Source organism: Parasteatoda tepidariorum, chromosome 6 (genome assembly GCF_043381705.1).
Source record: "Parasteatoda tepidariorum isolate YZ-2023 chromosome 6, CAS_Ptep_4.0, whole genome shotgun sequence".
Classification (NCBI taxonomy): Eukaryota; Metazoa; Arthropoda; class Arachnida; order Araneae; family Theridiidae; genus Parasteatoda; species Parasteatoda tepidariorum.
In genome coordinates this window covers 4,549,505-4,568,554 of record NC_092209.1, presented here as the reverse complement: position 1 = coordinate 4,568,554, position 19,050 = coordinate 4,549,505, and the positions used below count along the sequence as shown (strand labels likewise).

The window sequence follows — 19,050 nt, the reverse complement described above, 5'->3', positions numbered from 1 at the left end:
GTTATGTTATTCAAATTTAATTTTAATACTCCCAAATAAAATTATTAAATTAAGAATCATTTAGTAAATAAAATTAATCTAAAATTAATGATAAAGAAAACAAAGATTAAATTAATATAATAAATTTAGATTATCTGATACAACATTAGTACCAGCAGTAAAACGAACTTATGCAATACATATTCTTCGATCCGAATCAGCACAGCGCATTGGCAATTACTGTAAATATCTCTGTTCAAGTTTTTATTTTCTCTAATCATGGTAATATTATTGTAGAGCTACCACAACGACTGCTTTTATTCAAAATGTTTTTAACTCATTGTTGTAATTTCATGATGAATGGGATAGGGACCGCTGCGTGGTCCAGGTGCCCAGTTGTTTTTAAATAAAGTAAGTAAGTAAGCACAGCGCAGCGCATGAGTCAGTAGTTTTTGCCTCTAACTCATTTCAGCCATTTGGTGAGAATTAAAGCGCATGCGCTTTTTGTAAAAATGTTCGATTTGACCCGTGTTTATTATGATGGTTTAGTTTGCTTCCCAGAAGTTTTTTACCCAGTTTCGATTCGATTTCATTGCTTATTTGGCCAGGTACGTTTGTGAATTAGTTCTTAATCGTAAATTATTTATTAATTTGAAAAAAAAACAGTTGATTTTCTTTCATTCGTTCTTTGCTGCCACCAACAATGTCGGTTAACATAAAGAAGTGTATTCAATACAGTGTCACGTACTTGAAGTTTAGATTTGTTTTGAACTCTCAACTACCCATGAATTTATTTTATAACAAGGTTTAATATAATAGGACAATGGAGCCTTCTCGTTAGCAGAAGCATTTGCAAAATATTCATCCTCACAAACAAAATAAAGATTTGTCATTTTTCACCAATATCAAAGACAAGTTTCTGAAGGCATCTTTGGCCTCAAGATTACTGGCAACCTAATCACAAAAATGCGATGATGGTTTGATAAGTTCTTATATCAAAATTAATTGCTAAATCTGGGAAATGTCATACCATCGGCAAAGAATTGATTCTGCCGACTGTTAAGGAAGTTTTAGGAACAGTTTTACACTATCCAGCCTCATCCGATTTAATCAAAAATATCCCTTGCAATAGTGAGTCGACATGGTGGGTTTTTCACCGTTTTGAAGAGGGTGGTACCAGATATTTTAGCAGTTCACTGCGTGTTTCACAGACAGTATTTAATAAGAAAAAACCTCAGCAACCGCTTGCATTAGTCATTGCAATATATTATATCTGCTGCGAACAAAATTCGCAGTAATGTTCTCAATGATTGATTACTTAGACAGCTGTCTAAGAAAAACTATGAAGAATATCGCTTGCTACTACACCGTGATTCGCTGGCTTTTCAAAGGAGTCTTGTCTCAATAGGTTCTTGAATCTTTTCGACTCTGTGCTTGAGTTCCTCGAAGACAGAATGTAGCTCTGAGAGACAGATTGCTAGAATTTAAGATAGACGTTGGTGGATTTACTTGCAAGATAAAATGGTGTTAATTTGCAACTTCAAGGTGACAAACTCAATTTGATCCCTACGAAATCAGTTATTTCTACATTTCTAAAAAAAACTTATTTTTTGGTAGCAGAAATTTGGTTGGAAGGAGTTCAACCAATTTCAAATCTTATCGTATCTTGAAAAGAATGGCGAAATTTCCTCTGATGTTCCTCTCAAGAATATAGTTAATATCTTGACTCTTTGCACACGGACTTTTCTGACCGTTATAAATATGTTTTGTTCTGTTTCCTTCAATGGGTTATTAACCTTTTTTTGAATATTGAAACAGAAGAGGTTCAGATTCAGGAGGAATCGGTCAAACTTTCAACTAATGAAGCTTTGAAATGGTGATAACTCACAGATTTTTGGATTCAAGGTAACATCAGTTGCCTCTACTCTGGACTGTCAAAATTCATTCTCATTTTCAAAAATATTTTCAATTTCCTTCACTTTCTCCTACTTCGTCGAACGTGGATTCAGTGCTGTTATGGATCAAATCACAAAAAAGAGAAATAGACACGAAATGATGCAACGAGGGGACTTGCGTCTTCACCTCAGCAAAAACATTGAGCCGAACGTTAAGAAATTGGCTATGAACCATCAAGTACAATCATTCCACTGACATAGTAACTTGATTGTTTCGTTGATACTACTTTTATTTTTGGGTGTTTTTTTTAATTGTCTAATTAAGAACAGGTCACTCTTTTTAAGTATAGTTTTCTTTGTTGTACTATTTTTTTCATTACCGTATTTTTTTTTATTATGACAAATAGTCTGTGATTACCTGCCTGGAGAAAATTATCGAGTTTACGCACACATTAAATTTTTTTTAAAAAAAACAAGCAAATTTAACGTTTAAAAATTGCCTAAAAATGCATCTTATAATTCAGCTCATCCCTTCAATCCTCATGCTCTATATAACTGGATTATCGCAAAGAGGGGCGTTGATATGTTTTTTCCTTATTAAGGGGGCGGCAACGTTAAAAAGGTTAAGAATCTATGGTTTAATCGAATTTTTCTTTAAAATTTTAGACACTCTTTAATTAATACTCTTGTCAATATTATGTGTATTTTTATTTTAAATTTCAGGCATTAGAAAATGTTTCCAATTTTAACATAGCGGCAACGCAACTAACTTTCCCATTTTCAGACATACTTACACATACTTTTTTACATACTCTCATATGTTTAAAGAGAGTGTTCACATGATTACTTTAAACCAAATAAAAGGTTTGGTTTCATTTTTATAAATTTATACAAATGTTAAATCAACCATTGCCAATTAAACTCTCGTTCTTATACTCATCTTATTATTATCTACAGTTAAACAGGTATTATTATCTTCCTCATAATGGGTAGAATCCACACTCAGAGTAATGAATTTTTAAGCTGATTTTTATTCCTTACTCTCCGTTTTTAAACTAGTTATGCATGCATGCATTGTCTTTACATCATGTTTATTTTAAATTATTAGAGGCTAAATAATGAATAAAAAAATATGGTTTTTACCGCACCCAAATTGATTTTTATCAACATTATTGGAGAAACAAAATTAACCAAATAATTACTTAAATTGTAATAAATATACGTTTTTTGTATTCATACTGTATAAAACAATAAATGAATGTAAAAAATGAAGTACATAAAAAACTACATAGAAATAAAGAAAAATTGTTCAACTTAGACTGATATACTTTCAGAAAACGGTTTCTATTTCCTTGACAATTATTGATCAAGAAATTGTGTTTTTCAAGGTAAAGGAAAAACTCCTGGGCTGCCCGATCTAAACTATAAAAAATTACGGATTAAATTATGGTAAAAGGTAAAACTCATTTTTACCGAAACACGTTAAGGAACAAAACATCTGATATTATAATTTATAAAATAATATTTTATAGTGAAAATGTAAGTGCTGTTGTTGAATACCGGAATTTAATCCGGAATTTTTATCACTGTATGATTCTTTACCAATTTTGCAAATTGGCCTTCCGTCCTAAAATCCAATTATAAATAAATTTTTAACAAATAAAATATTCAATATGTGTTAAACGACAACAAACTAAACTTCAGCTAAAGGAAAGCAAGTTATCGTAATTTTTCAAATTGAACTTCCGTCCTAAAAACCAATTAATAAATAAAATTTTAAAAAATAAAATATTCAGTATGTGTTAAACGACAACAAACTAAACTTCATCTAAAGGAAAGCAAGTTATCGTAATTTTTCAAATTGGTCTTCCATCCTAAAAACCAATTAATAAATAAATTTTTAAAAAATAAAATATTCAATATGTGTTAAACGACAACAAACTAAACTTCAGCTAAAGGAAAGCAAGTTATCGTAATTTTTCAAATTGGTCTTCCGTTCTAAAAACCAAGTAATAAATAAAATTTAAGAAAATAAAATATTCAATGTGTGTTAAACGACAACAAACTAAACTTCAGCTAAAGGAAAGCAAGTTATCGTAATTTTTCAAATTGGTCTTCCGTCCTAAAAACCAGTTAATAAATAAAATTTTAAAAAATAAAATATTCAATNTTTCAGCTCAACTTTCTCTTTCATTATTGTTATTTGAAGCCTATATTAAATGCATTTTAGAAGTGGGAAAGAACAAACTCTTATCGATAACAAAGAATGAAAAAAAACTAGATCAGAACTAATTTACTCAGCTCAACTTTTTCCTTCATCATTATTCTTTGAATCCTATATTAAATTCATTTTAATTGTTATTTCTTTCAGCTGAATTTTCTTCTTCATCATTATTATTTGCATCCTACATTAAATGCATTTTAGTTGTTATTTCTTTCAGCTCAATTTTCTTCTTCATCATTATTATTTGCTTTATAAATGCATTTTAGTTGTTATTTCCTTCAGCTGAACTTTCTTCGTCATCTTTATTATTTGCTTTCTAATTATATTAAATGCATTTTAGTGAAAAAGAGCAAACTTTTATAAATAACAAACAATAAAAATAATAGATCAGAACTAATTTACTCTTTCAGCTCAACTTTTTCCTTTGCCATCTTATATTAAATGCATTTTAGTTGTAGGAAAGAACAAACTCTTATAGATAGCAAGGAATAAAATAAATAGATAAGAACTAATTTACTTTTCCATCTCAAATTTCTTTTTCATCATTATTATTTGCATCCTATATTAAATGCATTTTAGTAGTGGGAAAGAACAAACTCTTATCGATAACAAAGAATAAAAAAAATAGAACTAATTTACTCTTCCAGCTCAACTTTCTCTGTGAGATACCAGTATCAAAGGGACTGGTTAGAGTCAGAATACACCAGACCCTAAAAGGTTCTCGCCTAACAAAAGAGAACATAGCACACTGGGGGGTTCTTAAGACAAAAATAAATCAGTCCACCCAGAACCGAAGCCCCACAAAAGGCCTCTTACAGACCCAGTGTTGAGATAAGAAATTTTACCCTTTGGGCCCCGTGAGCATAGTTATCGCCCATCCGAAAGTGTCTTGACCTTTGAGAATAAAAGATCAAGGGTAAGATGTATTGGGATAAAGTCAAGGATTTTTCCGAAATATAGCTCCTGTCTTTGGTTTTCTTTTTTTTTTTTAATTTTTTTTATTTATTATAAGTTCATTGCTGAAAAGTCCCTTTCAACCGCTGCAGTACGGGAGACAGAGAAAACATCCATTCCACCATGCGCAGTTTGTTGCTGTATTTCTAGATTAGAGGGTCATTTTAGAAGTGAGGCACTAGACTCTTGTAAGATAACAAAAATTGAAAATGTATCACTAACATTAACGGGAAAATGGCCGTCCACGTGGACGTCGGATTCGAGAAATTCGTTGTCCGCGGGGAATTTTTGACCGCCCAGGACGGGTGGTTTTTCGAGCCCTGCTTATTATTACCTAAAAGTAATAAAATTATTTTAAGTAAATTATCATACGTGATTAATACCCAAAATATGAAACGATGCTACAGTGAAACCTCTCGAGGCGACCACTCTCGGAGGTCGTTGATGAAGGTTGGTCGTTCTTAAAGGTTACCTTAAGATTAACTTCAAAATTGTTATAAAAGGAACATAATTTTTCGCTAACGAGTTTAATTTTACTCGGTGTCATTTTCTTGGTGCGGAAATGTCACTTATGTTGGCGTCATGAAAATACGGCGTAAAATAAACTGATAAAATTATGTGTTAAAACAAAGCTACCAATTATGAATGATAAAGCTATTTTAAATAAACAACTGTTTTTTGTTTAAGTTTGCATTTAATTTGATATCATAAAAATTAGTTCTTTAACACTTGTTTTTTCTGAAATATATATATATTTTTTCTAATTTAACTTTCAACTCTAAAAGTAAATCATAGATATAGCATCGTCTTTAATGTATTCTAACTGCAACATGAGGTTGTTATCAACAAAAAGAGCTCTCTAAAGAAGAGCCTCACACAAATATTTTGAATACATTTTAATCTAATTATTTGTTCTGATATTTTTTCGTGTTTACTTATTTGACCTTTTCCACATGCGGTGCAGAGGTTTATCCGGTCACTGGGAGAGGTTTTGATGGTCTCTCCTAAAGGTTTTCTTCAACACAAAGACTATGGGGAAAAAAATTCCATGCCTTTCAAAAGTGGTCGTAAATGGAGGTGGTCTTTCCTGAAAGGTTCACTATATTTTCAAAAGGCACTAACCACTTATCAATCTTGGGAACGCAATAACCATTTTCGATATTAGCGCGCGACAAACATTTTTCTATAGAATATTATTCCGCTAATATTTTTCAATTAAGTGTTCGATAAAATAGTTATTTCTGATTTAATAACATAATAATGATCTTTTAAATGAAATTAAATCAATAAGCAAACGTACTTTTTTATAAATTAATTTTAAATTTAAATCTGCATTTCCTCCTTTATTATGTTTTGGCTGTGACTTAAAATTTCATTTTTTTAATGCAGTTAGACAATTAACAGAGATGCCAACTTGCTCCGGACAGCGAATTAATATTTTCTAGTGGTAGTTCATTAATTGTGATTTTTGGTTTAATAAATTTAATTTAGTAGATTTTTATCCACCACTATTTCTAAATAATTCGATGACTTATATAATTCGCCACTTAGCTGTATTTAATTCATGCTAATCCTTTTAAAAAGTAAGAAAAATTCGTCAAATATTTTCAAATTCTAATTGTATTTATTTACCATTTTTTAAATAATTTTAGCTTGTCCGGAGCAGTTGGCATCTCTGAATTAAACGAAAATTATTTCTATCTTAGGCCACGAGAAAAGGTTTTAACTGCTCCCCCCCCCCCCCAAAANCCACAACCCCCCCCCCCCCCCCAAAAAAAAACGCACTTGGGGTCTAATTTGTCATTATTTTGGTTTGTCCCTCTAAAGGAAAATAAAATTCCAGATGCTTCAAATAAATCATGTGGAAAATAGGACCTCAAGTATTTCGCTGAACTAGAACATAAGTTCTATGCACTATAGTTCTATTTTTTTCAATAGTTCTATGCACTTGAAGGTCAGAGATCGGTAGTTATGATTGAACGTAATAGGCCCTGTCTATTTCTAATGGTTTACAGAATTTTGCAGACTATTTTTTATGCTGTAAATTCTGCTTATTTTAAATTTAACTCTAAGGATGATAAATAAAAAAAATAAAAAATCAGAACTATTTGGCAGCTTTACTTTGAAAATACAAATAAGTAGAAAAAAGACTTTCTCTCGTTTATCATGTTTAAAACACTTTAAAAATAGTACTACATACTTGAATGAAGTTTTTTATATCTATGTTTACAACAAAAATATTTCTGAGGTTGCCAAGGTAAAATGTTAAATATCGTCACATTATGGAAATACAAGTTGAAATTTATAAAAGTTGCTACAAATAAGAAAACTTATTTTAAGACTGCCTTAACTATTTCCCCCTGTTAAAGTTCTAACTTATGTGTTGTTTTTGTTTTTTTATGCGTTAGACATGGTTTTTTTTTTCTTGGCGTTTAAGAGCCTCTCTGAACGGAAATTCTTCATATCTACAAAATAGTTTGTTCTCTTTTTACCTTTTTCCTCTAGGCTAAAAGCTTTTAAGTTCCTCCTCACAGCTTTTTTTTTCTTCATAAGATGTTATTTGTATTTGCCTGTTATTGTGTCTTTTTAAACTTTTTGTAGTTCTTCTCAAAATTAAAGTTAACTCAAGTTATCAAAAACTAATAGAGGAGGGAAATCGCTCTTTTTTACATATATAACTTTAATCACAGTTGCAAAAAAAAATCAAAGTATGCCTTTTTTTTTTTTTTTTGGAGACTTATTTTAACATTTTTGTATGTCCAAATAGCTGTTGTATGTGGAATCAATCATAGAATGTAACCAATCATCATGGAGACATAGAATTAAATAATGATCTAATTCCTTAGTTTTTGATGATTTTTATTTCCAGATAACGCTGTATTGTTTTGTTTTTTTATCATTGGTTTGATTTTGCATACATTTATTCTTTAGTATGTACAATATGTACGATATAGTTATGAAATTATCGTCGCATGAAAATAACTATAATTATCAGTTTTCTTTTAAAGTTATTTTGATCTATCTTAAATTGAGGAATCTATTTCTGAGGTCAAAAATTCAGGTTCCAAGATTTTTCACTTGATGCTCAAAATCGTCCCAGTTATCAAAAAATAATGATTTCTGATCATTTTATTTTAATTTTAATGCTTTATTTGAAAACGCTATATGTTTAGCGTGTTTTTTTCCCCATCTCACTAAGTATGCCATACAAACAAAATTTTCAGATCAGTGGATTTCATTATATATTTTTTTTAAAAAAACTTGCTTTCCCGTTTCCCTTTTGAGCACTAGTCTAGTCTATGCGTTTTGTACCCAAAAATTTCCTGAATTTTATTTTTAACCACTACAAAGCCTGTATAATGATAAAACTTAGGTCTCCCTAAGAATTAAAAAAGGCGAAAAAAAAAAGAAAAAAAACAGGCATTCAACACCATAAAAATGTATCAAAATGTAATATTATGTAATAACTGAATTTGATCTTCAACAATTTTTAAATGGCACTCTTATATTATTTCATGTGTATATTTCTAAAAATGATTCTCTCTCATTATCAGACTAAAGAGAAAAATTTGTAGTTTATTAAAATAATGAAAGTTATGCTTTTAGATAAGATATAAAAAAAAAAAAATTTCAAAAAAAATAAACTAAAAATAATTATTAATTGATAAACAACTTGAAAGATTTTTATCTAATTTAAATTGAAAATTATGAAAAAATAAACTTTTAAAGTTTCATTAAAAAAAATTTTAATATCCCCACATGATGAAAGAGATATTTTTTTAAAAAAATTTAAGGAGTTGAGAATAATCTTAACAAAGTAAATATTTGTAATAGTAATCTGAATTAAACTAATAAGCACAGATAATTTTACCAGTGTATGACTATTATTTAAACAGTGAGTTATTATTTTTTTCAAAATGGAATGTGAATAAAAAGGTAGTGTTCTTAAGGGATGGCGGCTTATTTTTACAGAAAATCACAGCTCATTTATAGGAATCAAAGGACAGGCTGTCCTTCTTAGAACGTTCAAGGAAAACGCTGTAAAACTTGTTCATGCATTTCTATTTATTATGATGTTAGATTTCCCATGAACTGAGAAGTACCCTGATTTCTAAATCTTGGCCCTTGTAACATCAAAAATGTCTTGTAGTCAAAGTATTTTTAATACCTAGTAGTTGGACTATGTTTGTAGTACTATTTATTATTTCAATAACTTACTTATTATGCATTGTTTTTTTCCAGCTTATACCTCAAATTTCCTCATTAACTCCTATAACTACTGCTGTGCCTTTGATTGTTGTGTTGTCCATTACTGCCCTTAAAGATGCCATCGATGATTTCGTAAGTCTTTTTTTTTTTTTCTTTCTTAGTCTACCTCTTTAGTGGTTGTTCCTCTTTGAACACAGAGAGGAGTAATGGGAAAAGGTTTTCAACTATGTATGTTCTTCAAAAGTATTGTTTAGATTCAAAATTTGTGAGTAGCTACAGTTTGATTGGAAAGCGATGGGTCAAAATTTAATTATTCATGATGTAAGTAAATTATTAGAAATGGTTTGCTTTTATTGAATAAAAATTGTGACCTTTTGCTGTAAATCATTGCCTAAAGTTGAAGTCTAGATCTCACGCTATTGTTCCTCTTTTTAGCAAAGGCATCGGAGTGATAGCCAGGTCAACAACAGGCTATCTCGGGTGCTGCGGGGTGGTCGATTGGTGGATGAAAGGTGGCATAAAGTACAAGTGGGAGACATCATCCGCATGGAGAATGACCAGTTCGTTGCAGTAAGAAACTTATTTTAAGCTTTTTTTTTGTACGGTGTAAAAAATATAATCAATAAATCAGTGGTAAACAACAAAAACATGCTCAAAACTGAACCAACAAATACCACTAAAATAATTCCAATGTTTTTTATTTTTTATTATTTGTTGCCCTTCCAAGTGTCTTTACGTTATTAGATTAAACAAAACACATGCTTAGTAGTGCATCCCCTGAAATTATAGATTGACTGTGTTTGATATCATTTTCCATAATGCTGTTGCTTCAAGCAACTCGTGATATTTAAAATTTATTACAATCAAGCAACTTTCTCCTGGGCTTATATCTTGGACGGGTCCTTAAAAAACCTATTTCTGCAGTATCTATCATAAAAATGCACTGTATTGGTAAAATGCGGCACAAAGTTTACACATAAAATACTTTGTACCCATAAAAGAATTTATTTGGTACTCTGTTATTTTGCTTTTCAATAAACTTTTTTTCTTCCAGTTATAAATTATTTCGTTTTATAATTACACGTTTTAAAAGTTGTATAACAATAAACAAAATAAACACATGGTTTCAGATAACTTTATGAATACTAATTTGGTGACTAAGTCCACCCATGCTGCTTCCATCACATTGATCATTCAGATAATCTGGCGTAATAAATAGAACATGCAATACAACTTTTTTCATTAGAGCTGTAAGCTAACAAACATTACTGATGTTGCCTTTAAAATATTAGGCCAAACTGAGTCATTTATAGTTTAATTAAAGACAACAGCTTTCGCTAAATCAATGAGAAATTTTAATTTTTTAAACATCTCGGAATTAAAACTATAATTTAAAAAATTTAAAATACGGCTTCATGATTTGTTTACAGTTGTATTCATTTTAGCTTTATTTTGAATGTCTTATTTTTAGACACACAAACATAAATTGTTTATTTTAATATAAAGATTAAAGTTAGTTGTCCTTTAGATCTTGAAGCAGAATAATTTTTGTTATAGGCTGATCTTCTCCTCTTGTCATCAAGTGAACCTAATGGATTGTGCTACATAGAAACTGCTGAACTAGATGGGTAACGTCCTCTATTAATTGATTCATAAGCATTAACATTTCTTAATTTTTATGGTAAAAGAAAAAAATACATCTTCAATTTTTCTTTTTCAAAGATTTTTTTTTGTTGCTTTTTTTAAAGTTTAGTGTGTAAAATAGTGCTAAAAAATTTTTTTTTAATTACATTTTGTTGGAGTAATGACCAATAGATAATTATATAACTTGCATATGTTATTCTACGAGCACTAAAGTGTCCATTAAACCATTATTAAAGGTAAAGGCATGTTTTAATAAATTAAAAGAATTTCTGTAAATTTTTAAAAAAAATTATTGAGAAAATGAATCTTCATTAAATCAAGGTAACATTGCAGAGCATAAATTCTACACCCATTATATGTAAAAGTAGATTATTTTTATTGCATATGTCTGTTAATCAAAAATTTATTATAGTTAGTCAATGAAAAATATGTTTACAATGTTTTGTATTTTAGTGAGACAAACTTGAAATGTCGCCAGGCATTGGTTGAAACAGCAGAGCTAGGCGACGACAATGAGAAGATTGGCAGTTTTGATGGTTGGTTTACAATAACTTTAATGCCTTTGATTTTTTTTGTTGTAATTTTTGATAAATTTTATTTTAAAAAAAAGCGCTTTATTTTTGTTAAGAGGAATATGTTCTGCCGCACAGTCCATTCACGTTAATGTGACCACCTGCCACAAGCCAGAATAACCACCTTTCTTAGAACCGGCCACTGTGAGCCTTGCTAGGAGAGCGTAGATTAGGTTCGTGTAGGCATCCGCTGAAATATTGAACCATGCCGTGGCTTGCTGTGCTAGGTTACACAATTGAGGTTTCACCGACCATCCACTTCTAAATGTTCAAATACTTGATACGAATTTCTTGATTAAGATGATCCCTCAGATACTTGATTGCATCGAATTCTGATAAGTTTGGTGGCCAATGGCGTAAGGTAAACTAATCTTAGTTCTCTTTGAACCTTACATGTACACTGCGAGCTGTATGAATCATTGTCCTGCTGGTGGTAAAAGAAATCATTTTGAGGAAAAACATTTTGCAAGTGGTGGTTGACATGATCCACAAGAATAGATGCCTGCTTGTGTTTATTCATTGTACCTTTGACAATGATGAGCACACCAAGCAAATATCACAAAAGCATTCCCCTGACCATAAATGCTCCCTCCTCCAACTTAGACCTTTCTGGCAATCATTGCAGGGTGTTAGCTTTCAGACATTATCATATATACCAACATCCGCGTGTCCAATGAAGTACAAAGCTTGATTCATTGAGAAAATCCACCTGTCGCAACTCGGTTGGCGTCCTTGGATGTTGCAGTTTTATAGTGCAAATTGCAGCCTTCACCTCCAATGAGCATTTCGAAGCATGATCCATCCAGTTGCTGTTTTTGAGTGCAAATTGCAGCCTTTGGCTGCGATGAACGTCCGTCAGCATAATCTGTCAGCATGTATGCATAAACCAGGTATAAACTTTCGATGAAACATTGTGCAAGACATTGTTGGTATCCCCTTGATTTATTTGGGTAGTCCCACAGCACAGGGCAGCTTAGTGTCTGGTGGTTACTCAACAATTGCATGTCTGTTAGTCTGAATGCATCTCCGCTGCTATCATCTCTACATTTCCACAAACACCCTCTCTATTTGCTTCTTTGCAATGTGCTTTTACCTGTTTTTTATGATTGGTTATTTTACATTGATGTGGAAAGTAGATGGTGGTCACATTAATATGACTGGACAGTGTATTTGTTTTCCCCTACATTAAATTGTTTTCCTTTTATCTATCACTAGGTCTTATATAAGATACTTTATTTTTGGCTAGATTTGAATTTGCAAAACCTGTATAATATAATTTGTTTGAATATTATATAAAAGTTACAATAAAATGTTATTTTAATACATTTTCTTTTCTAGTACTTTAAAGACCATTTTCTGCTTAATTATTTACTATAATAATTTGCACTTTGTTTCAGTTAATTAATGTTTTTGTCTTGACACAAACTGGTTCCTTACATTAAAAACATGCATGACAAGCATTGTGCTAGTTTTATTTTTCTAGTTAATATAAATCAAATAACATTTTTTAAAGTTTTAAACAATTAAAGTTTGTTACTAAAATAGATAACTTAACAGGCACAATTTAGTTCTTTCAAGTTTATTTCACACAATATTTAGAAGAAAAAAAAATTGTTGAGATTCTATTTTCATAAATAGTCAAAAAAATTTCCACCTCTTTCTTTCAATTTTGATTATATATATTATAAATGAGAATAGAGATAATATAGACTTTTCTTCCTGAAGGTGAAATAATATGTGAAGCTCCGAATAACAACCTTAGCAAATTTGAAGGAACATTGAATTGGAAGGGGAAAAGTTACATGCTGGATAATGACAAGATGTTGCTGCGTGGGTGTGTACTCCGTAACTCCAAATGGTGTTACGGTGTGGTGGTGTTTGCTGGAAAGGATACTAAGCTAATGCAAAACAGTGGAAAGACCATCTTCAAACGCACCAGCTTGGATAGGCTTCTCAATTTATTAATTATTGGGGTGAGTCCATCTAGACTTTTCATCAACCATTACCATACCTGCCAACTCTACTGGATTTTGCCAGGACTATTATAAATAAATTGGAATTTTTTTCTTAACTGGAAATATTTCTGATTCTTGTTTTGAATAAAAAGGCAACTTAAATTGTATTTTTAAAATTAAATGATGAGATGCTTAAACACATCATGAGAGAAGGAAAATTACATTTCAGGCTAGCATAGTAATTAAAAATTAAATTCCTTACGGGACAAGTTTTAATTACATGTTCTTTTCCACACTACTTGGCACCTTTTTAACCCAGTTAATATGAGAAAATTTTTCTTGTATTTATTTGGGTTGGAAAAGAGCAATTTGTGCAAGTGTTCTTAATACAGATAACTATCTTTATTTTTCAGCACAAAAATTTAAAGGGAAAGCTTCATTTGAAGTCAAATTTTGTTACCTCAGATCTTTTTATTATTAACATTTAAAATTTTAATTCATTTTGTTAGCATTTGAATAAACGAAAAAGATAGGCCCTGAATTATGTACATTTTTTTAATTATAAATTTTAAAAAAGTATGTATTTAGTTTTTTTTTGAAGAAATCTCTTTTGTCTTTTTTCAAGTTTAATTTTGATTAGGAAGTTTTGAAATCATTATAATAGTTAAGAAAAAAAATAAATATTGTAAACTAAATTTAAAACTATATTTTATAATTTATTAACAATTTGTTTCTCAATGTTTAGGTTAAGTTGATATTTTATATTATTTGAAAAATAACTGTTTGTGTTTTGAACAGATAGTCTTCTTCCTTCTGAGCATGTGCCTCTTTTGTACCATTGCGTGTGGTGTGTGGGAAACTGTGACTGGCCAACACTTCCGCATTTACCTTCCATGGGACACGCCAGTGCCTACGAACAACGTCACCAGTGGGGCTACGGTCATCTCTTTGCTCGTTTTCTTCTCGTACGCCATAGTCCTCAATACTGTCGTCCCCATTTCTCTTTATGTTAGGTATACATCATTAAGCCTATCTTCTAATTTTTGTCTTAATCTGTTCATTAATTTTGTTTTTAGGATGGCATAATTTTAGTACTTATCAATTTTATTTTATTATTCTATAGCTATTAACTTGTTTTCTTAAATTTTGTTTTCTAATTTATCTGTTAAGTTCTGTAGTAAGATAATCTTTTAATGATTAAAGCACTTATTTTATAACTGTGTATGCTGAGTTAGTTCATATCTCTTTTATATTGCAAATTTTTAACAATAAATTATATTATACACGTGCGTTGTTATACACGTAATACTACTCTGTGTAAGTTCATTACATTTAATGGAATATAATATATTGGATAGTTAAAGAACTTTGTAGCAGAATGTTTTAAGTAACAATTTTGAAAAGGAAAACTAATATTTGTTTTTAAAGAACTATATCATTTTAGTATTAACTATACAATCTTGATTTATGTTAAGAAATTATTTTAATTTTGAAGAATCCATTGTAAAAATTTTTTCTTTAAATTGGAAGAAAGCTCTAAGTGCATTTACCAACAAACAATCTATGACAACTTTAGATAATCTTCCTTTTGGTAGCATATTAAAATGCCAAAAGTTGAGTTAAGATCTGCATGATTCAAATGAGTATAGGAGATTTTTAGATTCTTTTATTTGGGAGTTAGATTCTATTAATTGGCTAATTAATTCCACATGCCTTCTAAAAACAGTAACCTATAAAACCAGGATTGATGTAATTTTACTTGATTTAAATTATGTTTTTTAAATTGCCTGTAATTTTTCAAACATTTTTTGCATTTAATTTTTCTTTATAAAGGAATTTTGGGTTTTTTTTTTTTTAAACTTTATTTTAGCCAACATTGCTATAAATTTTAAAGGTAATTTACTTAAACCCAATAAATTGTCAATTTAGAATATTAGATTATCTTAACTATTTTTGTATTTCTGAATTCAAAATAATTCCCCATAGTGTTGAAGTAATTAGATTCTGCCACAGTCTTTGGATCAACTGGGATGACAAAATGTACTACGCTCCCAAGTATGCGGCTGCTCGAGCCAGGACCACCACACTCAACGAAGAGCTTGGACAGATAGAGTACATATTTTCTGATAAGACTGGGACACTCACCCAGAATATTATGACTTTCAACAAAGCATCCATTAATGGCCGTGTCTACGGTGAACTATTAGATGAAATCACTAGAGAACCTTTAGAAATTACTGAAGTAAGATTTTTTTCATAGTTTTAACCGCACGCTCAAAACAATGTACTCTATTTTGTTAAAAGAATGCTGCATGAAAGAAACCTAAACAAAATGGATCCTTTTGAAGCAGGGGTTTCCAACTTACGTGGGGCCGGGGGGCCGCAATTTAAAACACCAGTGAAATGGCGGGCCACAACTTTATTAAAATTTTATACAGGACTCTTTTATGTTTGAATGAACATTAAATATTACTGTCAGATTTAAAGTTTTTTTATTATCAAAAAGCAAAATAACAAGCTTTACAAATAATGCTTGTTCCGTATCATTTTGAATCTTCTCTTAATCAGAAACTTAGTAACAAGATTTTTGTTTTCTTTTAAATTTATTTCTGTGATAAATTAACATTTTTTTTGGACTTATTAGGAACTATAGCAACAACAAAAAAATTTCTCGATTGTCTGAAATGAGTTTTTTTTTCTTTTCCGCTCATGCGATATTTAAATAAAGTGATATTCATTCCCTCTTTTAAGTGTTTTAAAATTTACAAATGTTAATAATTTCTTCCAAAATGAGTAGTTTAAAAAAAAAGTTTAATAGGAGAATTTCTTCAAAAAAATGTCTGATACGCACATGCTAAATTATATTCACGAAATATGAAAGAAAACTAAATATAAGAAAGCAACATACACGATTATTTTTGTATTTGAATAAATATTTTCCTGGGTGCAAAACCGGAGAAATTTTTTCCATCGTTGATTTGTTGTTTTCACAGATCGTTGATTTCACAGAAACGAAAAAATTGGGCTTTCTTAAACGAAAGAAAAGTATTTTAAACCCATATGGATTTTTTTACGAAAATTGTCAGCAAAAAAACGACAACTAATATATTTTAGTTTGCTGGCTACAAAAAAGGCTTCCGGCCAATTGGTAATCACTGCTTTAGAGGATGCTATACTGTAAGAGAAATCCTTCATGGAAAATTCTCATTTACCAACATAAGTAATTAAAAATGTAAAGCTTAGAAAAAGTGAATTTAAGTAAACTATGAAGTTTCAAATGCTGACTTTTTTTCCTAAATGCAAATAAATTATGACCGGATTATTTCCCCACTGTTTAATCCTAATTAATCCTGACAGAATTTGTTTTCATTTTGATATTTTTTTTCAGCATTTGAAACTTCTAGATTTGCTTTAACTTACTTTTCTCTGAACTTTAAATTTTAAAATACCAATAGAGGTGAAACAGAATTGCCATAAAGAATTTCCCCAGTGGTATAGCGTCCTTTTAATAACTTGATGAGATCTTTACATGCTAAGATACAGTCTTAATAGTTCCATTAAAGAGTGCAAATGACAGTCAAGGAAGCTGTATGTTAAAACATTTATTTCTCAGGAACTATTTGATTTATTTTGCTCAAATTTTAGCTTTTATCATTGAAAATGATTTAAATTACAATAATGTAAAAAATTTTGTTCGAATTATTTATTTGCATCGAGTTTTGTTTGAAAAATTGCTTCATAACTTTGATTCACTTGCTTACCCTTAATTCAATGTCAAATAAGACACATTTTACTGTCTCTGCAACACAGTAATGATACTTGCAATTTCATGCAAACTATTCAATGCTGTAACAATGCATGCTATCTTATGCAAGTTATTCAATACTCCTTTATTTGTTATTGCTTTAACTTTCAATTTTAATATTGTTGTGACTTTTTTTTTAAAAAAATTATTGTATCCATTTAATAAACTTATTTTATAAACTTTTAGTGTTGCATAAATAATAATGTCTTTATATACTATTTGTCTGTGTGATATCTCTAGATGCTAAGCAGCTTAATTTCTATAAAAAATTTAAATAATAACGTTTATTTTGTTTCAAGTAATAAAAATAAATTTAACAGCAATAAATATTTTAACTTGTATGTTATCAAAATATTTAATAAAGAAATAATTGTGTGAATTATTATAGTGGGTCAAGAAGAAACTCTTTTATCTGACATACAATATTATTTAGTTTTAACAATATTTCAAAATCTACGAAAAAGTATGAATATTTAGCAATATATATTATTGCTCTTAATAGAGTTCCATTTTTCTTGTTAATTTTGTATGTGCTTTGAAATCAGCATTAAATTTCGTTATAATTTTTTAATGAGAAAAAAGTAATAATCCTATTAAATTTCAGCAATAAATATTATGCTAAATAATTGGAATAACATAAAAGCTTTCGAAATTTTTAATTTATTTTGATATTCTTTTATTAAAAAAGGGATGATGCTTGAAGAAATTTAAGCAGCTCAGGGATTGCTTTGTATAATTAACATAAATAAAGCTAACATTCATTTTTAATGTCTGGCATTTAATGATGAATGAACTTTTTTTAGGACACAAAAGCTGTAGATTTTTCTCTGAATCCTTTGTATGAGCCTTCTTTCAGGTTTTATGATAAAAGCCTTCTAGAACAAGTGAGAAGTGGGGACCAACGTGTGCACGAGTTTTTTCGTATTCTTGCTTTGTGTCATACGGTCATGTGTGATGAAAAAGATGGTAATTATTCTTTTTTTCTCCATTAGGTAATTATTTTATAAATGAATAATTTAACGTAATATGTGTATTCTTAGGCAAGCTTGAATACCAAGCCCAATCACCTGATGAAGCTGCTCTTACATCAGCTGCCAGAAATTTTGGTTTTGTTTTTAAGGTAATAACTTGATTTGTTCTTTCTTATCAATAATTATTCTCCTTATTGATTATTTCAGTTGGTATTTCATTTCAGATTTATATATACTTATTATTTTGGTTTTTAAAAACTAAAATTGTTTCTTTTGTTTACATCTATATATATATGTATCTATGTATCCATCCTGTTAACGAACACAAGACCTAATCCATGCCAATTATTTAAAACACCTGCAAACTACACATTTGTAGAAACCAGAAATTCTAAATTTAAACTTGTTGACAATTCCACTGATCTTGGTTCAAGTATTATTGCCTTGAATGATATAAGCGCAGAAATGAAGAGACGCATTATAGCAGCTAATCAATGCCTTCATGGTTTCAGAACAATTTTTAAAGTCAAAATTAATTGAAAGATGAACAAAAATAATGCTATATAAAACAGTCATTCATGAGAACTGTCTTAACTTATGGATTGGAAACATGATCTTTAACTAAATCTAAAGTAGACCTGTTTGCTGTTTATGAGAGAAAATTTTTCGGTGCTGTAATTGTGGATGGCTTATGGCAGTGTTTCTCAAACTTATGTTTTTTGTATACTCTTTCTAAATTTTTCGTAACGCTGTGTACCACTTATTAAAAACTGAATGTAATTTATACTATAAAAAAATTGCACAAAAGTTAAAAATCACAAATGGCTGTTGACGCCACTAAT

General features: G+C 29.8%; 1 protein-coding gene across 3 annotated transcripts in view; it reads left to right on the top strand.

Moving 5' to 3' along the window:
- The window catches only part of LOC107447625 (probable phospholipid-transporting ATPase IM), a 187,480-nt gene that overhangs the window by 150,669 nt on the left and 17,761 nt on the right, over positions 1–19,050 (top strand). For all 3 annotated transcript variants that reach the window (XM_016062579.3, XM_016062578.3, XM_016062577.4), the window contains 9 exons: positions 9,295–9,393; positions 9,697–9,831; positions 10,819–10,889; positions 11,359–11,441; positions 13,203–13,450; positions 14,231–14,445; positions 15,419–15,674; positions 18,041–18,203; positions 18,278–18,357. In XM_016062579.3, coding sequence (XP_015918065.1) covers positions 9,295–9,393; positions 9,697–9,831; positions 10,819–10,889; positions 11,359–11,441; positions 13,203–13,450; positions 14,231–14,445; positions 15,419–15,674; positions 18,041–18,203; positions 18,278–18,357 — 1,350 coding nt within the window. The remainder of the gene's footprint in view (positions 1–9,294; positions 9,394–9,696; positions 9,832–10,818; positions 10,890–11,358; positions 11,442–13,202; positions 13,451–14,230; positions 14,446–15,418; positions 15,675–18,040; positions 18,204–18,277; positions 18,358–19,050) is intronic.